At 37.3% G+C, this 21,327-nt stretch overlaps 2 protein-coding genes and 1 pseudogene across 4 annotated transcripts; 1 reads left to right on the forward strand and 2 right to left on the reverse strand.

Annotated features, from left to right (window-relative positions):
• Nucleotides 1-774: 774 nt before the first annotated feature.
• On the reverse strand, nucleotides 775-7,290 carry LOC113675972 (14-3-3 protein beta/alpha-A). Its single transcript, XM_089183489.1, has 2 exons — nucleotides 7,202-7,290; nucleotides 775-2,117 (listed from the first exon to the last, which is right to left on the reverse strand). Exon 2 carries the CDS (start codon nucleotides 1,898-1,900, stop codon nucleotides 1,145-1,147), a length of 756 nt encoding a protein of 251 aa, XP_089039615.1. The 5' UTR covers nucleotides 1,901-2,117; nucleotides 7,202-7,290; the 3' UTR covers nucleotides 775-1,144.
• Nucleotides 4,047-7,312, reverse strand: LOC113675973 (14-3-3 protein beta/alpha-B pseudogene; annotated as a pseudogene). The gene has a single exon (XR_016180032.1). The product of XR_016180032.1 is annotated as a 14-3-3 protein beta/alpha-B pseudogene (transcript).
• On the forward strand, nucleotides 7,282-21,119 carry LOC113675967 (dynactin subunit 2). 2 transcript variants are annotated; one of them, XM_089183485.1, is made up of 18 exons: nucleotides 7,282-7,479; nucleotides 7,600-7,668; nucleotides 8,675-8,771; nucleotides 10,031-10,191; nucleotides 11,540-11,599; nucleotides 12,221-12,241; nucleotides 12,972-13,010; nucleotides 13,835-13,875; nucleotides 14,674-14,737; nucleotides 15,530-15,604; nucleotides 16,454-16,519; nucleotides 17,074-17,118; nucleotides 17,809-17,886; nucleotides 18,463-18,534; nucleotides 18,631-18,693; nucleotides 18,864-18,903; nucleotides 19,210-19,301; nucleotides 19,755-21,119. In XM_089183485.1, the coding sequence occupies exons 1-18, from the start codon at nucleotides 7,441-7,443 to the stop codon at nucleotides 19,860-19,862; spliced, it is 1,230 nt and encodes a 409-aa protein (XP_089039611.1). In that variant the 5' UTR covers nucleotides 7,282-7,440; the 3' UTR covers nucleotides 19,863-21,119. The 2 variants fall into 2 exon arrangements, with proteins under 2 accessions (XP_089039611.1, XP_089039612.1); XM_089183486.1 differs by having other exon boundaries at nucleotides 15,533-15,604.
• Nucleotides 21,120-21,327: the final 208 nt, after the last annotated feature.

Below are 21,327 nucleotides of genomic sequence, written 5' to 3' on the forward strand. Positions count from 1 at the left end.
TATGATTAATGTGAACGCAACAAATTCCTAGAATTTAAACAAAGTAACAAGTAAACAGTAACAAAGTGCAAGCTTGTTGTGCAATAATCTTTTAAGCACTGTAGTACAATGGAGCAGATAATTTTCCAGTAGTAATTTTTTTTTATTTTACCACACCATTGTCCAATTATTGAGGCCCAGGTGGCATCATATAATCATTTTTAGTAATATTGAAAAAGGGTTCTTTACAACATAGGCTAGTTTGCAAATTCAAATCGTACGACTTTGATCATTTCATCAAAACTGGAATAATTTTCGATAAATAAGGACTTCTCTTGCAAGTGGTTTGAAGAGAAGTTTAGATTCGCCATCGCCTTCTATCTTCAATTACTTTCCTGTGAAAAATGGTCGTAAATTTGTATTCGTCTCGATTACCCTGTGATATCCTTCCATGAAACCCAAGATCGGCGATTCCGAACGTTGGCTAGAAAAGAGTCACCCAGCTGGGAATTACATACTCGTGTTGCTGTATTAGTTTAAAGTAAAAAATTTAAACATCAACGGCGACAAGGGGAAATATAAAAGCATGTCAAGTCGCCAAATGTCTGAAGCTTTGCAAACGAATTGAAAACCAACACACTGAGACCCAGTTTTGCGGCCAACAATTTCGCAATCTTCATCAGAGTTCAGGAATATTGTCGTGGTATGTTTACACAAAAGTGATTTCAAAGGTCATTCCCGATAGATCTATTCCTTTGTGCACTAGCTTGAACTGAAATAGAAAACTAAAGTCAGTTGACGCAGTAAACAAACTTTAATTCACTTCCATACACAACATCGTATCATCCCTCGTTAGGAACAGATAAACACACTTCAATTTCTCTGGACGGTTTCGAATCGCCTAGCTATTTAAATACAAATACTTGTTTAGCATCGCATAGTTCAACTGCTTGTGAAGTATAACTGAAATTCAACCAACAATGTACAGAGGGAAAGGTAAATACGTAACAACCTATACTATTTCTAAATCGTCCAAAATCCGTTTGACTAGAATTTGAAAGAATATGTCTGTATCATTATCTCCTGTCCAGTATACACAGATAATCACCCAGTCGTTTGGTTCCAGGCATAAAGAGCGGACTTGCACTGACAAATTGTAACGATTTCATTCTCCGTCTCTATCATCCTGTTCCGACTGCCACAGTGTTAAATTGTCACGAAGGAGTTGCATTATCAACGTGCTGTCCTTGTAAGTATCTTCTGCTACACTGTCTAGTTCTCCTATCGCTTCATCGAACGCAGATTTTGCCAACTTACAGGCTTCCTCAGGGTCGTTTTGGATTTCGTAGTAGAACACCGAGTAATTCAGCGCCAAACCAAGCCGTATGGGATGAGTGGGACTCAAGCCCGCTTTAGCCTTCTCCTGAGCCAACTTGTAAGCGTCGTTCGATTTTCCCCCAACTGCTTCCCTCTCCTCATCTTTTTCAATCTCAACCAGGTAGCGATAGTAATCGCCCTTCATCTTCAGGTAAAACACATTCGCCTCTAACTGCGCCGTACTAGTTCCTTCTTCTTCTTTGGGAAGGAGGTAACGATCGATCAACTCTAGAACTTCATTACACATTTCTTTCAATTCACCTTCAATCTTCTGACGGTACTCTTCGGCGAATTGGTATTTTCCCTCGTTTTCCGGTTTATCCTTGTCTGATTTCTGCTCTATGCTTGAAATAATTCGCCACGCAGATCGCCGTGCACCGACCACGTTCTTATAAGCAACCGACAGCAGATTTCTCTCCTCATGATTTAGCGCCTTATCTCCCATTTCTTCCACTACTTTTTTCATGGCCGTTACCATGTCTTCATAACGCTCAGCTTGCTCTGCTATTTTTGCCCGGTAAATATTTTCTTCTATCAGATTCATCTTGACTTCACAATTTAAAATGCTACAACCCACCCAGAACGAAACCTCTCAAACAAATTTCAATTGACGCTGTAAAATTGCAGGGAGCTGCCTTCTTTCTCTTCCTTGGTCACGTGTCTCAGCTGAAGTTTTGCGTGATTTCTGCCAATCAACATCGCCAGTAACATCCGGGAGGTTTTTTAACCGGGAATGCATAGAAATGGGTGTTGGACGATACCTGTGAAAATATACAAGAATCGCATACTATCTACAGCAGATACGGAAAATTTATCGACAAATGATCAAAACGCGCAGCAAATTAAGAAAAAATCTGCCCTCGCTTTCCCGAAACCCGCTCTTCGTCCTATGAGTTTATAGCTAGTAGTTTCGCTGTGACAAGTCACACTCGCGCGTCACACACGTGTGACGATCGCGTGACTTTTCAAACAGTCTCGCGTGTTGTCCTCGCATGACATGTCCTCAATATATTTGAAGAAGTTTACGAAGCAAATTCAAGCAAATCCGGGTTTTATTTCCCTAAATAAAATATCTGTATCAGACAGAGGGCACTCACCAGTTTTTGCCACCTAGATATTGTAGGTTGTTTGCTTAGAAAAAGGTTCAGAAAGGATAAGTCACATGTACCCCAGGACCCCCCCCCCCTCCCCCCTAGCTACACCCTTGCACTCCTACCAAATTGAAGCTTATACATCAATCAATTTAAAGCTTCAACATCCCCCCCTTGGCATTGAAACTTTTGAAGACTGGTTCGTTAAAATTCCTGTCCCCTTTCCAGGCCAAAATTGCATTCAAATACCTCATATTATTTGAATGATTCTAAGTGTAGCTAATGAATGTTGTACCATTGAGCAAAGTCAAATTTGGGGCTGCTGTTGGTCTTTTTGCTTTTAAGCATCATTCTTGAAACAAAAAAATTTCTTCTAGGCCATTTTCTTATAAAAATTTACTTTTTACCTTTGAACTCCAACATATCTTAAGTTAAAATGCCTGTATTGCAGTCATCCAAATTCACCACCCTATTCAAACGTGGTTTTAAAATTCCCAACCCCTGACAACGGTCAAATGCCCATGGGGGGGGGGAGGGAATGTTGAAGCTTCAAATTGATCTGCACAGCACATAAATATAACTCAAGGGTATCAAAGTCAGCATGCATCATTCTCTATTTTCATTGTTAGGCTCAGATAAGTTATTCTGGCATAATTTTAGGTATAATGTTGGTCAGAGCATCAAGCATGATGCCAGAATAATGACTAAAGTTATTGAGTATAAATGAGTTAGACTGCCTTTCAAGTACTTTTACAATGGAGTTTTTGGATTCATTTTCAGCATATTGGTCTCAAATGCCATTTCTTGTACTTTCCTGTAATTTTCTTGCCCAGGTTACTTCAATTAAAGGCCTGGTTAACACCTCATGTACTCAGCAAGAGATAACAAGGGGTAAATATGTGTGGCCTGAGAATTTGGTTTCATATAATGTTTTCCTTGAAGTGCAGAGAGCGTTTCGTCCAATGCTAGTTTAACTTGTCAACAGCGGGGAGGGAGAGGGGAGGTTTGAATGGCTCTTAACCCTTGCATCAGTATGCATATTCTCCAAACTGACTCAATAAATTTCTTAAGGTGCTGATAAGGAGAATTGGTTAAACAATCAACAGCCTCTTTATTTTCATGACCTTTATGTATGCTTCTGGGGTGATAGTGTAAGGAGATATTAGTTACTAGTCACTCTAAGGGGTCAAAGGGTTACAGTGTTGACCCTGTAACTCCTTTGAGTGACCAAGATGGAATTTCTCCTTAGCATTTCATTACAATTTCAAGTAGACAAGTAATGGGAGTAAAAAGAAATATCAATTAGGAGATTATTAATTGATCCTATGCCAAATTCCCCGAATCAACATCATAAGAGTTGTACAGCAGACAGTATGGAGAATTACTGATGAGATCTTGGGAGTGAAAGGGTTCAGTTCAGTTAGTCATAATCATGAGCATAGTGCATGCTTTCAGGGACAACACTTGGAAGCATAATGCTCGAATTTTCAAGCAAAATATATATGACCCTACTCTTAGTCATGTTTCTATACTTGCAACATGGGAAAGAAAGTGATTGAGGTCAGATAAACTGGAAAAAAGGAAGCTGCTCAAATGCCATTTGATCACACATTGTATAATATAATTCCTAATAATGCTACCTAAATTACATAATTAATTATTTGGCAATTTTCTCACAATTAGGTAATATTCAATTAAAAAAAAAAAGGATCAGAGTGGTTATTCTTATTTAATTCACAGCCAAACTAACATTGATTATAGCAGTCACATTTTCAGAAATTACAGATCAGTAAAAAAATCAACTCTGATTTTCAGTGGCCAAAAAAACTGGATGACCCTGCTCTGAATCACTACCTGATAAATCATATCAAAAGTGGAGAAGAAAAGCTTGGTTGGTAGTACAGTTAACTCTGTCCTCATCACTACCACTATGTTGATCACTACCATATGAAAAAAAAAAACCTAGCAGATTTAAGCCATGAGTCTCTCAGGAGAAGAGAGCAAAAAAATTCCCTCCATTAAACAAAATCCACTTACAACAACTTCACTGTTCATGCTGGCAAGTCACCTTGCCATAGTGGTCAACAGTTTCACAGAAATAAAGTAGAGAAAAAAACTACCGGAAAAAATATTCATTCACCCTGAGTACACGAAAAATTATCCAACAGTAAAGTGCTTATGTTATACTATCAACTAAGTGCTCAGAATTAAACGTCAATATAAACAAGCACGATATTTCACCTTAATTATATATTACCATTAAATAGCGCTTCCTAGTGACATACCACGAAACTTTTCAGAGTCACACTTTAATTAATCTATAATGTATTCCATTCTTTAGTAAGTATGCCTAATGTGAGCAGCATCGGAGATCTAGGACTTAGACAAACAACAAAGTGTAGCACATTAAAGAATTGCATCGTAATTGACTTTGAATTAACTTTACAATTTTTTTATAATGTTATATGCAAACAAGATTACACTATACACCATAAGAACGTTGCTTTCTTGACGTATAATTCACATATTTCTGTCTTAATATTAGCTGAGATGGCATTCACCGTTAATTATGTAAAATCTTTGAAAACTTCCAGAGGTCTATCTTGCGCTACACCAAATCAATGACATCTAAACATGAGTGAAGGAACTGGTCAGGAAAGAATCAGTAAGCAAAAGTATTGGTTTCCGTCACCGCTTCTATCGACTCTTAATTAGTAAGTGAATATTCTTTCCAATGAAAACCACTCAGTCATTCTCAGCGCTGAGTTTGTAGTCTAAAGTACACAAACGCTTCCAAACTCCTTTATCAATCGTCTCCCTGTTGCTCACCATCTTCTTCTGACTGCCACAGAGTTAGATTATCGCGGAGAAGTTGCATTATCAGGGTGCTGTCTTTGTAAGAATCTTCTTTTGCGTCGTCCAGTTTAGCTATCGCATCGTCGAAGGCCGTTTTTGCCAGCTCGCATGCCTTTGAGGAGTTGTTTTCGATCTCGTAGTAGAACACAGAGAAATTCAGCGCCAATCCAAGGCGGATGGGGTTCGTTTCTGACAAAGATTTTTTACTCTCCTCATTAGCTTGTTCATAAGCTTTTTTAGATTCTTCGCTCAGCGTCTTCCTATCATCTGAATCATTATCCTCGATCTCCACAAGGTAGCGATAGTAATCTCCTTGCATCTTGTAGTAGAAAACTTTAGCTTCTTCTTGGTTCGTAGCATCTTCCACCACAGCCAGTAGATTTTTGATCAATTTAAGGACTTCGTTGCACTTTTCCTTCAGTTCACCTTCCACGGTCTGCTTATAACTCTTCGCAATTCCCTTTTTAACTTCGTCACCCTCTGCCTTATCCTCTAAGTTCGAAATAATTCGCCAGGCAGACCTTCTTGCTCCTACCACGTTCTTGTAAGCCACTGAAAGTAGATTTCTCTGTTCGTCAGAAAGGACCTCCTTAGTTGATTCCACTAATTTTGTCATATATGTAACCATATCATCATAACGCTCAGCTTGTTCAGCCAGCTTGGCCTTCGCAACTAAATCGGCAGGGCTCGACATGGCGTCCAATTCACGGTAACAATAATAACTATAACAAGCACACTCGAAACCTTCTACAAGCAGATGGACGCCTTTCTATCGATGGGAGCTGTCTTCCCTCTACAGATTAATGCACGGTTTTCCACCAATCATGATCGTAGTTGGCATCCGGGAAACTTTCTAACCGGGAAGTGGTAAGCATGACGTAATTATGAAAAATTGCTCTCACTTCATTTCTTCGGAATTCTGCTTTCTTCTTTCTTGACACGTACACTTTTCTCGAATATGGTGTCCATTATCATATGGAGACTACTATATTCATTGATGCACCTGCCAACGTTCCTTCCAACTCTTTTTGAGTCAATGACAAAAAATATTGATGAGTGCAATTTAAAAAGTCCATATGACGACTAGCGAAGAATTACGAGAAGTCTCTGAGTTGTTCGAAGGCGTGTCGAAGACTCTCCGAATCAGCCTCCGGCCGGAGCTATCGTAACTTCCGGAAAACATACACTTTTCTTTTCTCACTTATGTTGAATCAATCTCACCTTATGTTTTTTCAAAATTGCTCACAGAAAAAAATAGCCAAGAAAATAAAACCTCGTTCGGAAATGGGAAAGCTTGATGTATGTCCTCTTATAGGCAATGAGTACATGCATCCAAGATTAAAAAGGATTTCTAGGGAAATATTAATGAAAAGTATAATGTATGTGCTATGAATGACCAAGAAATCAAATATCTGGTTTTTTTTCTGAGTATTGTTCTTCTGCTGGAACGTAATATCGCATAAATTTTTCTCAGCCAAACATTGAGGCCCGAACTACAAAAATCTTTTTTCCTCAGAAGCACAAAAATTGTCGTTGCGTAGCTGAAAACTCCGGAAAAAATTTCCTAGCTTCGGTTAACCCTTTTACTATCAGATCAAATTTGTAATTCTCCTTACTGTTAGCCATACAATTCGTATAATGGTAGTTCAAAGAATTTAGTATTGGATCTACTAATTATCCCCAAATTGATATTTTTCTTTATTCTCATCACTTATCTCGGGTTGATATTGTATTGATATTGTAAGGAGAAATTCTCTCTTGGTCACTCATGGGAGTTAATGGGTTAAGTGGGTAAAGCGCTTACATCTCTAATCCGCGCATGAACAAGGGGGGTCGCGAAAAATGATGTTCGCAAAATAAGCGGAAGGACGAAGTAAAATGAAATTCGAAGCCGTTACCTTACAACCACAGACACCGTTCCACTTGCCATGCCTTTTTTTTTTCTAATCCCTCTTTCGCTTCTCTTTGCCGAGGATAGCAAAGAAGGAATTCTCATCCTGTTTCACGCGCGTCACGTATGTACCCTTTACCCTTTGCCACCTAAGAGCCTAACACATGACGCAGGCTCCCCAACGTAACATTGCTCAGCGACCGATAGAAAGGAGAGGCTACAAAGTATTGAGCGAGAATTACAAACATGGCTGCTCGAAGCAGATATTCTGAACTACCTGGCATTGTAAGTATCCCTCTTAACCTAACTGCTCTGTTATTTTACCTTTTTTTTCTTTCCAACGTAAATTTGCACTCATCCGTTAGATTTTGGTTACATTTTCTCCCTGTTTTACCCTTCTTTTAGGACAATCAGCCAGATGTCTACGAAACTCCCGATGTTATGGAGAAAACTAACCAGGAGGGTGACCCTTCGGTAAAATACTTTGCTATACAAAATTTTTATGACTGAAGGGGAATTGAAAATGATTTATCAGTTCTCTGCAGTTCTTGATGTTCATTACATGTACCTAAGCTTGAACATCGTAAAATATTGCAATTAATCTAAAGTCCCTCTTTCAACTTAAATTCATTCTAGAATAATTTCCATCAGTTTTTTGTATATTTTGGATCTACCCTTTCAATGCGCCGTTATTTTAGGAAAGAAAAAAAGTCACTTCAAATCTGGAAGGGGAAAAAAAAACGAGGAAAAGTTGTTTGAAGACTAATTTTTCCAACATTCAAAACTGTATAGGCAGTCACCTACTGGTTGATCCTTTAATACAGGTTCCACAGTCTAGGGGTATTAAAACAAAATGACAGGAACGTCAATTTATGCCATAATTGACCACATAATGTACAAAAACTTGCTTAAAAATAGTATTAACATTTATTTGGAGAGATGAATATGGATTAAATTTTGCTTGAAAGATTATCCTTAGTTTTAGTTGATTGGGTAGTCCCACTTTAAGTCACCATTTGATACAGTGAAGGACAATACAGACAGGCTATTGGAACTCAGCAAAGGGGAACCCCAACCGTTTAACAGAGGTGACTACTAAATGGAGGTGAAAGTTAAAGTAATTATGGGGAAGCATTGCAAGACTTTGAAAACCAATTGCTTAGTACAGGGTGACCGCTTATTAACCCTTTAACTCCTAAGATCTGATTGTTAATTCTCCCCTCTAGTTTCTACACATTTCCTTGTAAATTAGTTGTAAGAATTTGGTGTAAGATCCAGATAACAACTTCTACCTGAAACATTTGAGTACTCTCATTACCTGTTTGCTGGATAGTGGGTGGATATTTTAGGGAGAAGTTCCAGCTGAATCACTTTTGGGAGTTAAAGGGTTAAGGTGCCTTTTGATACAGGTTGGACTGTAAGTGCACTCAGCAGTCCTTAATTTTTACTTCCCCTCTTATTGTTTTATATAATTATTTAGATGCAGAATGGAGATGAAAGTATTCATTTGTTAAAAATTGATGCTAAAGAAGCATTTGAGAAATTTAGTGGAAAATATTTAGACCCAGGGAATACTGGTAAGTGATAGTTTTAACTTGACTCCAGAACTTAATTAAACAAATCAAATTAGGTGTGTTTGAACAATTGATTAATGGGCTGTACAGACTGTACAGAAAATGATAAGAACGAAACAATATTTTCAAACTATAATGGCCTTTGCAATTTCGATTACTGACTAAGTATGCATTGTTGTGGAAAACTCACTGTTCTCTTGAGGCCACAGTACTTACAAGTCTCAAATAACAACCATATTATTAACATAAAAAAAAGTTTTTAACATGCTTCCTGCAACAACGGTCATAAAAGAGGATCCACATTTTCTTGATCCTTTGCACCCTAACATCAGTATATATTTTCTCCACACTGTTCTCCATACATTTCCTATGGTACTGACAAGGAGAATTTGTTTAACAATCAAGAGCTTCTTGAGTTGGTGATCATTTCCTTCATTCTCATGACCTCAATGTTTGTTTTTGGGGTGAAATTGATGGGAGGAAATGGTTACTAATCACTCTTTGGGGTTAAAGAGTTAACCTTTTGAATTGTAAGAGTGACTAGCATCTAATAATTTATTATTTCTCTTTATGATATCACCCTCTGAAGGTCATATGTGTAAAGGAAATATCACAAACACAGGAAACTCTAGATTGTTAGACAAATTCTCCTTGTCAGCACCTAAGGAATGTATAGAAAACAGTATGGAGATATGCAGACTGATGTGAGAGTGGAAATGGTTAAATAATGTTATCATTGACCTAAATATTATTTAGCCCTCTTAGGAACCCAGCGTATTTTGAATTAAATGCTAATAAATTGACGTGAAGCTTAATTTTTATATTAGATAATGGTAAATGGTTTGTATCCAGGAGTAACATTTGATATTGTAGTCTAATTGAAAAAAAGGAGTGTTGTCTGGATTTATGACTGATATTTTACAGTAATATCACATTATGATTGGCCAATTTGCTGTTTTCGACAGGAGTACAGACAACATTGCTTGTATGAATGTGTCATGCAATGTTCATGCACTGCATGAGCTCACAACATTTTGACCATTGTGATGACAAATGTAGTTGTCAATAAGAGTAGAGACCACGCTAAACCACTGTTGATTTTAACAACCTTAGCAGAAGTCATCATTAGAGTCAACAATGATACACAAACATGATACATAATATGTGCAGAGCAGATTAAACATGGAAGATTATACATCATTTGAATATATTTGGAACAAAAACTTTAATTTGTAATTTTTTTTTTTTTGCTTTTTTTCCAGATTTTTCAGGAAGGTGTGGTCCTGAACAGATGAAAGGCTATGTTACAAAAACTGAATATGAAATGCTAGGAGAAGGAGCAGCTAAAGAGACACCTCAGAATAAATTTAACCGCCTTCAGCATGAGATCCGAGAGCTGGCAGAAGAACTGGAGCAAATTAAGGTGAGCTTGCGTTTATGGCTGAGAGATCTATGGCTGATTTGAAACTGGGCCTTTTTCAACCACAGATCATGGCTTGAGTCCTAGTAATGTATTGTGAACTGGTACAAAACATTTAGTTCTTGTGGTGTCTCTCTCCAACTTCACTCAGCAACAAAATTGTTGACACATTTGTTTTTAATTAGTGTTCAATTTTCTCTTTTGTGCATGTTAACCCTTTAACTCCCAGAAGTGATTAACATGAAACTTCTCCTTACAATATCCATACATTATCCAGCAAACAGGTAATGAGAATACTCAAATGTATCAGGTAGAAGTTATCCCGATCTAACATTATATTCTTATAACTAATTTACAAAGAAATGTGTAGCAGCTAGAAGGAAGAATCAACATTCAGATCTTGGGAGTTAAAGGGTTAAGTCAACCTATTTGCCCCCTTCCCCAAACACAATATCATATTGTGTTTCCATAAACTTTAAGCTATGTACAGGCAACATTGAATGGGGGGAAGGAGGGTCTTGTTTATGATTTAAAAAGTGTGGTAGAAACAGGAATGACAGGAATGTTATTCTACACATAAAAATAACTCTTCAAACATGATGTGTCAACTAACTTTGATGCTGATTCAAGGAGAGCAGATGTAACATAGGTAGATAAGGTTTGTACAAAGTGATTTGAACCCATTCAGCCAAAGGTTATCATGGTGTCTGTAGTGTGAAGCCACTGGGAGTATCACTACCCCCTCCCTCCTCCTCCCCCCCCCCCCAGCTGAGATGCCAGTCCATTGCAAGGTTACCCCTAGCAATTTCACCTCCCTGTCTTACTTAAAATTTTTGCTTAAAGGAGGGGTGCTTACTGGAATGAGTGTGCTTTCTCAATGAGGGCACTTATTAAGAAACTTAACCTTAACTTGTGCTGAGCTTAAAGAGTAGTAATTGAAGTATCAATAGACACAGGTTTTCCTAGTATCACCAATATTAACCCTTTAGCCCCTAAGAGTGACTAGCATCTAATTTCTCCTTACAATACCACCCCTGAATCATGCAGTAACAGCATGAGAATAAAGAACATAATCAGCAGCCAAAAAAGCTGTTGATTGTTACACAAATTCACCTTGTCAGCACCTTAGGAAATGTATAAAGAACAGTGTGGAGAATACCTATACTGATGTTAGAGTGTAAAGGGTTAAAGAGGTGGAAGAGGAGGGAGGTGCCCATTTGAGGGGAGCCCTTGTTTGATATGTTGGCCAAGGGGTGGGTACTTAATCAGTGGAGTAGGAACTCTACCTTTAGTTCCAAGATTTATACTTGATCATAATGCACTAAACCACTTACTTCTTTGATTGTTTTAGGGCACTGTTCAGGATGAAAAAGAGGAGAACAAACTTTCACCAGTTGTTCTGGCACAAGAGGTAAGCATTTTGGCTTAAACCCTTTCACTTGTGGTAGTGACCTAAGGGGTTTTTATCCTTATGGCATCAATAGAAGTAAAATTATCAACTAGGAAATTTTTTTCATAAAATCAAAATTATCTGAGCTAAAATTATGAAAAATGCATGAAAAACAGTGAGGAGTATTGGTGGTTAGATCTTGGCTGTGAAAGGACTAGAGGCTGTTTCATTCACCATCATAAACAATTTTATGTAATTTTGGGATGAAACTGTTGCTGTAGCCATGTTTAATTGACTGACCCTTTACCCCCTATGAGTGATTAGCATCTAATTTCTCCTTATGTTATCACCCCTGAATCAAACATTAAGTTCATGAGAATGAAGGAAATGATCACCAACCAAATAAGCTCTTGATTGTTAAACAAATTCTCCTTGTCAGCATGAAAGAATTGTACAGAGAACAGTATAGAGAATATGCATACTGATGTTAGAGTGTAAAGGATTGAGAAATATGCTTTAAAATAAATAGTAAGAGTTTTACCATAGATGTTACATTTTTTAGGAACATGCAGAAAAATAAAGTGTTATTACAACTCTGGGTTGTTAATTTTAATTCCTTATATTGATCTTTTACCATGTTAGGTGCAAACCCTTCAAAAACAGGTGGGATAATTTTTATATGTTCTCAATATTTGTTTCAGGCTTTCATAAAACTGTGAAAAAAATATGTTTTGAAAAAAAATTGCTTATGCTTCAAATAAAACAACAAATTTCTCACTCTCACTTCCATGATACCCTGAAGCAATAGTCAGAGTTTCCTGTGGGATGTTAGTTTTGTGGCTCAATTCATTTTCTTTGCAAACAGTTTTTGAGACTAGTGTGGTCTTTCCTTTAATTTTTTTTCAGGAATTATGACAATGAAAAAAAGGCAATGAAGATTAAAATCAAATTGGTTTGAAAAATTTAACCACAAAAAAAGTTGAATCATAAGTTCCTTTATAAAGGAAATGTGTTCAGTGCTATATATGGTCAGACTGCACAGAGATGAAAACTAAATTTAGTGAAAGGATGATTTTCAGCTGTAGAAATTTTGATACTGAGGACAAGTTATTGGTAACTGATTGATCCCTTAGAGTGATTAGTATTTAATTTCTCCTGAGAATATCACCCCTAAATGAAACATGAAGGTCATGAGAATAAAAGAAATGATCAACAATTTAAGAAGCTGTAGATTGTTAAACAAATTCTCCTTGTCAGCTCCTTAGAAAATGTATAGAGAACAGTATGGAGAATATGCATGGTGATGTTAGAGTGTAAAGGGTAAAGCATCTTACTAGAAGTCTGTTCCATGCATTTATGCATAAACTTATCATTTGCCATTGATCTGTTTTAGCTTGAAGATTTACATTTGGTGAATGTCCTTGGGAAGGAGGTATGTTGGTCTTTGTCTTTTGCTGAAGTATAATAAACTATAATAAAATTTTGGGTCAAGGATCTTTTGACAGTGGTGTGTACAAAAACTCACAACAGACATATCAGTGTTCACTGAATCAAAAATTCATAAAGCAAATAACTTCAAAAAACGGAATAAAAGCTGGCAAACTGAGAGATTTAAAGTTGGTGGGCTGGTGTGTGAAGAGGCATGTTTTGATTTTGTCAGAAGGAAACAACAATGTCTTGAAATCCAGCTAGGTCACAGGAGGCCCAGCAATAAAAAAGGGTTTATTAGCAAAAGTAAGGCCAATTCAAGTTGTGTACAAATACTGTAATGATTTTGATTTATCGTCCTTGTTCCAATAAGTGACCCTCTCAAATAGGTGCCCTCCCCCCCTGGAATTTGTTTTATTGATAAGTGCCCCAATTCTGTTTTAGTGATAGCACAGCTAGAGTAGACTCCCTAACATTATGTTGGAAGATTCAGTGTAGATATGTTACCCTTAAAGATTCTGCTATTGTTCCCTTTAAAATAAACATCAAATCTTTGTTTAACACTTCCTACTGTTTCTTGAAAAAGAAATAATTGCCCTGTCCCTTATAAATGCTCTCCCTAGAGGCACCATAAGTAAATAAGCACCTCTGATCCTTAAGGTACATGGAAAATATTCCACACCCTTTAAATTAAATTGTGCCAGGTATATGTTATGATCCAGGCTCTTGACAAGGACCAGCGTGCCAACTTCTTTCTCACCCAACTGACTAATTCCTTCACTTGGAAAAAATTTTCAGCTCCAATGCTTTCTTTACTTTTTGTTACAGGCTTTGACTGTGGCTTCAACACCTCAAGCTGGGTTGTCACAGTAAGTCAAGTTGATATGTTAAACTTCACGATAAATGTTAGGCAAAACTTTATGCAAGTGTTCTTAGAGGAAAACATAGTCACCTGCATATAACACTTCCCTAGATGGCAGGCTAGGGTCTCAAGCCCAACACCTTACTCCCCTGGAGTTCCTCCCTGTTTATAGAACATGAAGTAACAAGGGGCACTGCTACTTCCCCTGGAAGGGATGCTATTCTTTCACAGCTTTACTCCCCTACCCTCTCCCTCTCCCAGTGCTACTGTATTTTTTCACATTCTGCCATTTGCCACTACCCATTTTTGTGATTCCACTATTAGGCCATTTTACTATGTCAGGGTATCAGAGCATGTAAAATATGCCATGGTTGAAAACCATAAGCCAAAATACTAGAAAATGAAATCATAGTCTCTGTAGAATGATAAATCCCTTATTCTGTCATTTAACATATACTATGAGTGGGTATTTTGCGCATTGCTCATACTTTTTATTGTTCCCATGAGGCATGGAAAATATGATGAAACTCACAAAATATCCAATGCAGACATATTATATGTTTAACCATCAACTTAGGTGTATATTCCCCTCAGAGGTGAGAGGTACTCTGAAAGTAAAAATGTCCTGTCCAAGAACACAACACAATGGCCAAACCAAAGCTCAACAGCTAAGAAGCTTATGACTGTGAGATGGACACTAAAATAAATTTCCAGATCAAAGATGAAATTAGATATGTTTGACTTACAATCCTGTGTTGTTGAGCACTTGTGGTCAATTATTTATTGTTCTTCTGTTTATATCTAGACGCCTACAGACTCAACTTGAAGCATTTAAAACAGCTGAGGCAGCAAGTGGCAAGCAAACTAAGGTGTTTGTTGTTTTGTTTTCTCTTTTTGAATTTTTTTTTTATATCAGAGGGCAATTTGAAAAGGGAATTTGAGTTTGAAGTGCTGTCTCAAAGTTGACATGTTTGAAAAATTAAATAGGGTATTTTCAAGAGGCACAAAGCATGATGTGAATTGCTTAATATGATAAAAGTGTCTATGATGGACATCTGGGATTCTTTCTTTGTCATACTGAAATCAGCCAGTGAGGTATGTTGCTTTGCAACACACCCCTCAAAAGTGTTTGGGCGTGCTCCCCTGAAAAAATTGGAAAATTGAAACTCTGTGAGATCAACATTCTGGGACATAATTGACTAACTTTTTTTTTAGCCAGAAATTGATGTTGCAATCAGTTAAAAGTAGCCAGCTGCTGGCAAAGAATGTTTCCTACCTTGTTGTGTTGGCTGGCCACTCTCAGCTTTGTACATCAGTTTTGGAGAAATCAAAGTCAAATCTTGAAATTAAATCTCCTTTAATTAAGCAGCTGAGCAAATTTGTTCTCGTCATTTACCAGTACTATAAATCCATGAAATTCCATTTCTATTTTCTTTAAGGTTTGGTGGAAAAGAAACCTTGAAAAAAGCATTTTTAGAGCATCTGCATATTAAATTCAAACATCCAGAACCCTGTCAAGCCTTTTTACACTTAACACGGCATCTGGGATTGTGGTTCACATGACCAATGCAGCCATTCACTTCAAAAACTTTTGGAAAACCCTGTAAATTATCAGTACTTTTTTTTAATAACTGTGACAATTTTTCCCCTTTTTCTATCAGCAGAGTGATGATGGATGTGTCACATATGAGTTGTTTTACAAACCAGAACATGCAAAGTTTAATCAACTTTCACAGGTAAGTTTTGTTTGCTTGTTGGGTTATTTTTGAGGGGCTGTTATAAGGGCTTGACACCCTTGTGTCCTTGGCCTTTGCTGTTCTGTAAGGTTTTATTAAATGCTTTGTGGTGGAAAGTTGATTGTAAAGATACGCAAACTTTGTCTTTCTCACAATAGTCATATTAGAAATTTTAAACACTGTGAGGTATCAGTAGTAGTACCAGTTTTTCATACAGCATAGTTGAACTAACCTTAAAACTCCTAAGAGTGATTGGCAGCTAATTCCTCTGAACAGTATCACCACTGGATCAAATACTGGGGTCATGAGAATGGAGGAAATCACCTTTTTATGAAGAAGCTCCTAATAATTAACATATTCTCCTTTTCAGTGCCCAAGGAAATGTATAGATAACAGTATGAGTAATATATCTACTGATGTTGGAGTTTAAATAGTTAAGGCTTTTAACAATTCTCTAGGTGTCATTTCAGTTTATGGTGACAATTTTCTTTGCTCAATTTTAAAATTTTTTTCCAATTGAGATGTTTCTTGTGAAATGCAGATATACATGATTCCCATGGCATTGTTAAAAAAAAAAAAAAAAAAGCAAACAGGAATCATTGAAATATGAATAATGTTCTTATTTATAACGTGAATGATTTTATAACATATTAAGTTAAAAGCAAAGAACTGGTTCAAGTTGATTTAAAATGATTTACAAACATCTTTTTCATGCTATTGTTCAACTGATAATTACACCTAAAAATAGACTCGGATTTTTAATTAATTCCTTTTACTGAAACATGCCCAATATCATGTAGTCAGCTTATTGTAATTTGGATTTTAAACATTGAGTCATTTCTTCCCTAGATGAGTGAGTTAGAACAAAGGGTACAGAAATTGGAGACAGTTCTGGGCAGTGATCCAACTCATTTGGTAAGTTCTGCAGTTTTGGAGGAAAAAAAAAACATTTAACCCTTTACTCCTGAGATTTGATTGTTAATTCTCCCCTCCAGCTGCTACACATTTCCATGTAAATTAGTAATAAGAATTTGGTGTTAGATTAAGATAACAACTTCTACCTGATAAGTTTGAGTGTTCTCATTACCAATTTGTTGGATAATGTATGAATATATTTGGGAGAAGTTACATGTTGACCACTTCTGGGAGTTAACTTTTGATAGTTATAAAGAACAACAACAATCTTTAATACCCTGCTCATGTCAACTTTCATTGTTACAATTGGCCTGATCAGCAGATATTTAGTGCTAACCTAGGCACTGAGTTAGTCTATCAAAATGAATGCTTAATGTTGTGAAAGAATTATTGCACACTTAAGTGTGCAAAAGTGAATGTATGAAATCAAGGTGAAGTGAGTTAACCAATTTATTACAAAATATGTGTACATTGATATAATTTTTATTTTTAATTTATAATTTTTATCTTGATTAAATCCTCACCTATGTTATAACTCTGTTGTTACTTTGCAGTCCTCCATTACTGCTGATCTTGAAATTAAGGATAAAAATTTGTTGGTGAGTTTAATAGAAAATTTTCCCATCCAGTGTTGAAAATGGTGAGCATCATGTATGGCAAAACCCTTTAAGTTACCTAACCTTTTCAGTTTCAAAAGTGTTGGATTGAATATGGAAATGAATGGTATGTTTATGATTAGTAATTATTGACTCAAATTGGAGTAGTTACTTTTATTGCCCGTTTATTCTGCTAAAAAGAGGTGACATTTCTGCTTCATGTTTCCCACCCCACCCAGGCAAGGTTCAAATTCCCCCCCCCCCCTGGGAATGGACAACAGTCAAATGCCTGTGAGTTGCCCAGGGGGATGTTGAAGCTTTGGATTCATTGGGGCAAGATACCTCCCTCCAATGTAGCACAACAGTTTCTTCAGAAACTTATCCCCTCTATGACGGATGGACTGAGTGATTGATTAATTGATCGATTGCCCAAGTTGTTGATTGGTTGATTAGTTACTTGATTGAGTAATTGATGAATGATTGACAGGTTGACTGTATGATTGATTGAAGACTAGTTGAATGATTGTTGGTTTAATTGATTGATTGGGGGATTGAGTAATTGATTGATTGATTGATCAATGGATTCATTAATTGACTGAGGGATTGAGGGCTTGATTGATTGATTGAATGGTGGATTGATTGATTTCTTGCTTCATTGATTGGTTGTTAGTAATAAAGTGTTTCTGTTAACAGTCTGTGGCATCAGCTCTTGAGGCTAAAGTTGCTTTGTTGGATGCAAATCACATTGATCACGTTGATGCACGATTACAGGTGAGAAGATTTTGACTTGATCTTCTTTGACCTCACTGGCACCCCCCCCCCCCCATGCTAATCCGTTGCAGTCCCCTCCCCTTCCTTCCCCAGCAGTTTTTTGAGTTCTCTGACAGTTTCTGGTGCCTCTTTCTACTCTTGGGTGGAAAGACACTGTGAGAGCAAGCTTCTTTGCCTAAAAAAACAATGCAATGTCTTGAGAAGAGGCCTAAGCCGGATTGATCGATGCGAAGTTTAGGGCACCAGGCACCAGGCACCAGGCACCAGGCACCAGGCACCAGGCACCAGGCACCAGGCACCAGGCACCAGGCACCAGGCACCAGGCACCAGGCACCACATGATGTCCCACGCATGACTCAATCTATGACCTTTCACATTTCGTCTCAAGGAAAATCTCTTTGTTCTTAGTGTGCTCAAAATTTAAAGTTGATTTTGGCCAGAGACTTCGATAAGTTTACAAACTTGTCAAATTGAACGTGATCTTTATCATCTTTGCTTTTCTTCTGCTCTATTCTATTTAAGGTAGTTGTGTTTTTCTAGGAATTTCTTTAGCTTTCCTTTTCCTTTTCTTCACAGGGAATATTGCATCATGTCAATGCTCTTTCAGAGAAAAAGCAGGAAGTTGAAAATTCAGCTAAGCAGAGCAAGGTGAAAGAAAATTATTTTTACCCTTTGACCCCAAAGAATGATTAGCATCTAACTTAATTCAAACTATATTCTCACTTCTGGTGTACTGTTTCTTAGGTGACCGAACTTTATGATCTTTTGAACAAGTGGGATTCGTTCGTAGACGTTGTCCCGGATCTGGTAGGTGCCGCTATTTAGGTAACCAGGCTTTCTCGCGTGGTCAACATTTCAACGGAAGTTGTAGGGAGTCAAAACTGCAATTTACCCAGCACGGCACTGTTCTTCATCTTAACCTGACTACGTTTTTATTTGTCACTCATTTTTCATGTTTTGCTTTCTTAAACTTATAGATAACAAGACTACAATCCTTGAAAGCTCTTCATGAACAAGGTACGAACAAGAACTAGAAGAAAAACAAATCATATATGAGTAGCTTGTTTGCACTTACACCCCCCTGAAAGTTGCACCATTTTCCCTCTCCCTTCCCCCCTCAACAAAAGGCCCTTACACCATTTTTTTGTAAAAAACATAGCAGTTTTGAATGCTAAAATCATGGCTAACTTGTTATTTAGAAGAGTTACAAGTTTAGAGCCGTTTTATCACCCTTTTGAAGGTAACTATATGCGATAAAAACATCACTTTACACAAGTTTCAACATTCCTCATCAATTCAACTTCTCTGCTCTTTGCTTCACAGCAAGCCAGTTTGGTCAATCGTTGTTGGAGCTGGATTCGTCCCAGTCTGCTCTGAACAGTCAAATGCGCGGCCAGGCAAAACTCCTTAGTGAGGTAAGTGTCTGTTATTTCTAGTTGTTTTGTCTATCTCTTCTACAGTGTTTTGAAATTACGGCTATGGACGCCGCCATTTTTAAAAAGAACTCGATAACCTGGCCTCGCGCACCCAAATGGTGGCAATCACAATGCGAGGTTCACTAACAACTGCTTCTCCGGTTATCGGGAAAAAAATATGCTTTGAGTCAAGAAAACCTTTTTTTATAACTCTCACTTATTCAAACCGATCGCCAAGAGATGTGAAGAAGGGAAGAGAGAGTTTGGTATGTCACAAGTATGAGGCAAGGCTGCTAAGCAAGATTAAAAGTGGCGCCGTCCTTTTTGAATCTTTGCGAATGTGAAGGTTCCTTTATCATAATATTCATACATCTTTTTAATAGCGGACATGACGATAAGACGATTTCTGGAGTTTATTTCCCCTTTGATACATTTTCTCCTTTTCTTTTCAAGCTGGAAGCCAGTTTCAACTCCAACGTAGCTACAATTGAGGCGAACTGTGAACGAGTTGAAGCTCGCATCAATACTCTTCTCGAGAAATTCGAAACGAAAGGACGGTGATTAGCGAGAGGGAGATAAAATAGATACTTATCTAATGATTAACTTATAAGAAAGCGGGCTGGTATTCATGGTATATGCTTCGAACAATTTTCAGTTGAGTGTCGCAAGTTATCTGGGATTGTATTGGTTTTGCTTTACTTCGCTCTGTGATTGGCCCAGAAAACTCACGCCATCCTCTCAACCAATCTGGTTTGTTTTTACTTTGAGTTCTCATTGGCTCTTAAGGATATTTCTCTTCCTTCTGATTGGCTTTTGTGATTACTTTGGTTTTAGTTTTACGACACTCAATCGAAAATCACTCTGCCTTTTACGGTGTTTTGGAGGAAAGGCAAAAAGCTTTGGAATAGTTTTTTAGGGTGATTTTGAAGGGTAAGTGCAATTTGTAGTCTCAAAAAAATTACAAGGGCTTCTTTATTCCAAATTACACAAGGAATCATATGATTACCTTAACGATTGCTCTTCATAAGTTGTTTCGTTACCATCAGCTTGGTTGACCACGCAAATTCCTCAACACCGGAAAAGGCTCGTTTGCAGGTTATTATTTATTCGTTTATCCTTTAAATTCGAATTCCTTTAACCCTTTACACCCTGACATCAGTATGCATATTCTCCATACTGCTCTCTTTACAATTCTTTCATGCTGACAAGGAGAATTTGTTGAACAATCAAGAGCTTCTTTAGTTGTTGATCATTTCCCTTATTCTCATAACCTTAATGTTTGATTCAGGGGTGATCTTGTAAGGAGAAATTAGATGCCAGTCTCTCTTAGGGGTTAAAGGGTTAAGGAACAGTTGGGAATATAGTTAAAAGTAAGAGTAAGGCAAATTATTGAACGTTAAGTATGAAAATGTCTTGTATCCTATTGAACATCGAAATAGCTGATATTTTCGTTGTCTTAGGCATGCAGCATCAATTGATGCCCCTTAACTTTTTGACTGCTATTAGTGATCAAGACAGAATTTCTCCTTACAATATCAATACGATATCAAGCAGGCAAGTGATGAGAATAAAGAGAATTATTAACTAGAGGATTGGTAGTTGATCCAGTACTAAATTCACTCAACTAGCATCATATGAATTGTATGGTAGACAGTAAGGAGAATTTCTAAAGAGATCTTGGGAGCTAAAGGGTTACGCCGTTTATTGATGTGTAGGAATCTACTCCAAATTGATTCTCAGCAATATCACGCGGCGTATGACTCTCACTAGGTAGTCGAATATGTCTGAAGCATTAAAAGGTAAAAACTTTAAAATGAACCTTAATTGAGCCTTATTCTGTGTTTCTAGCACCACTACTGTCACAAGAGTCTGTGAACAATCACATTATGGGAAACGAACGATTATTGCAACTAAATTAAATCGTGCCATTAGAGCTTCGGACCCAAGCAAACTTAGAAGACAGACGTTTCGGCTGTATGTCTAACGAACTGATAGTGCATTAAGATCGAGAAATTCTTATTAACGT

Source organism: Pocillopora damicornis, chromosome 9 (assembly GCF_964200805.1).
Source record: "Pocillopora damicornis chromosome 9, jaPocDami1.2, whole genome shotgun sequence".
Lineage (NCBI taxonomy): Eukaryota > Metazoa > Cnidaria > Anthozoa > Scleractinia > Pocilloporidae > Pocillopora > Pocillopora damicornis.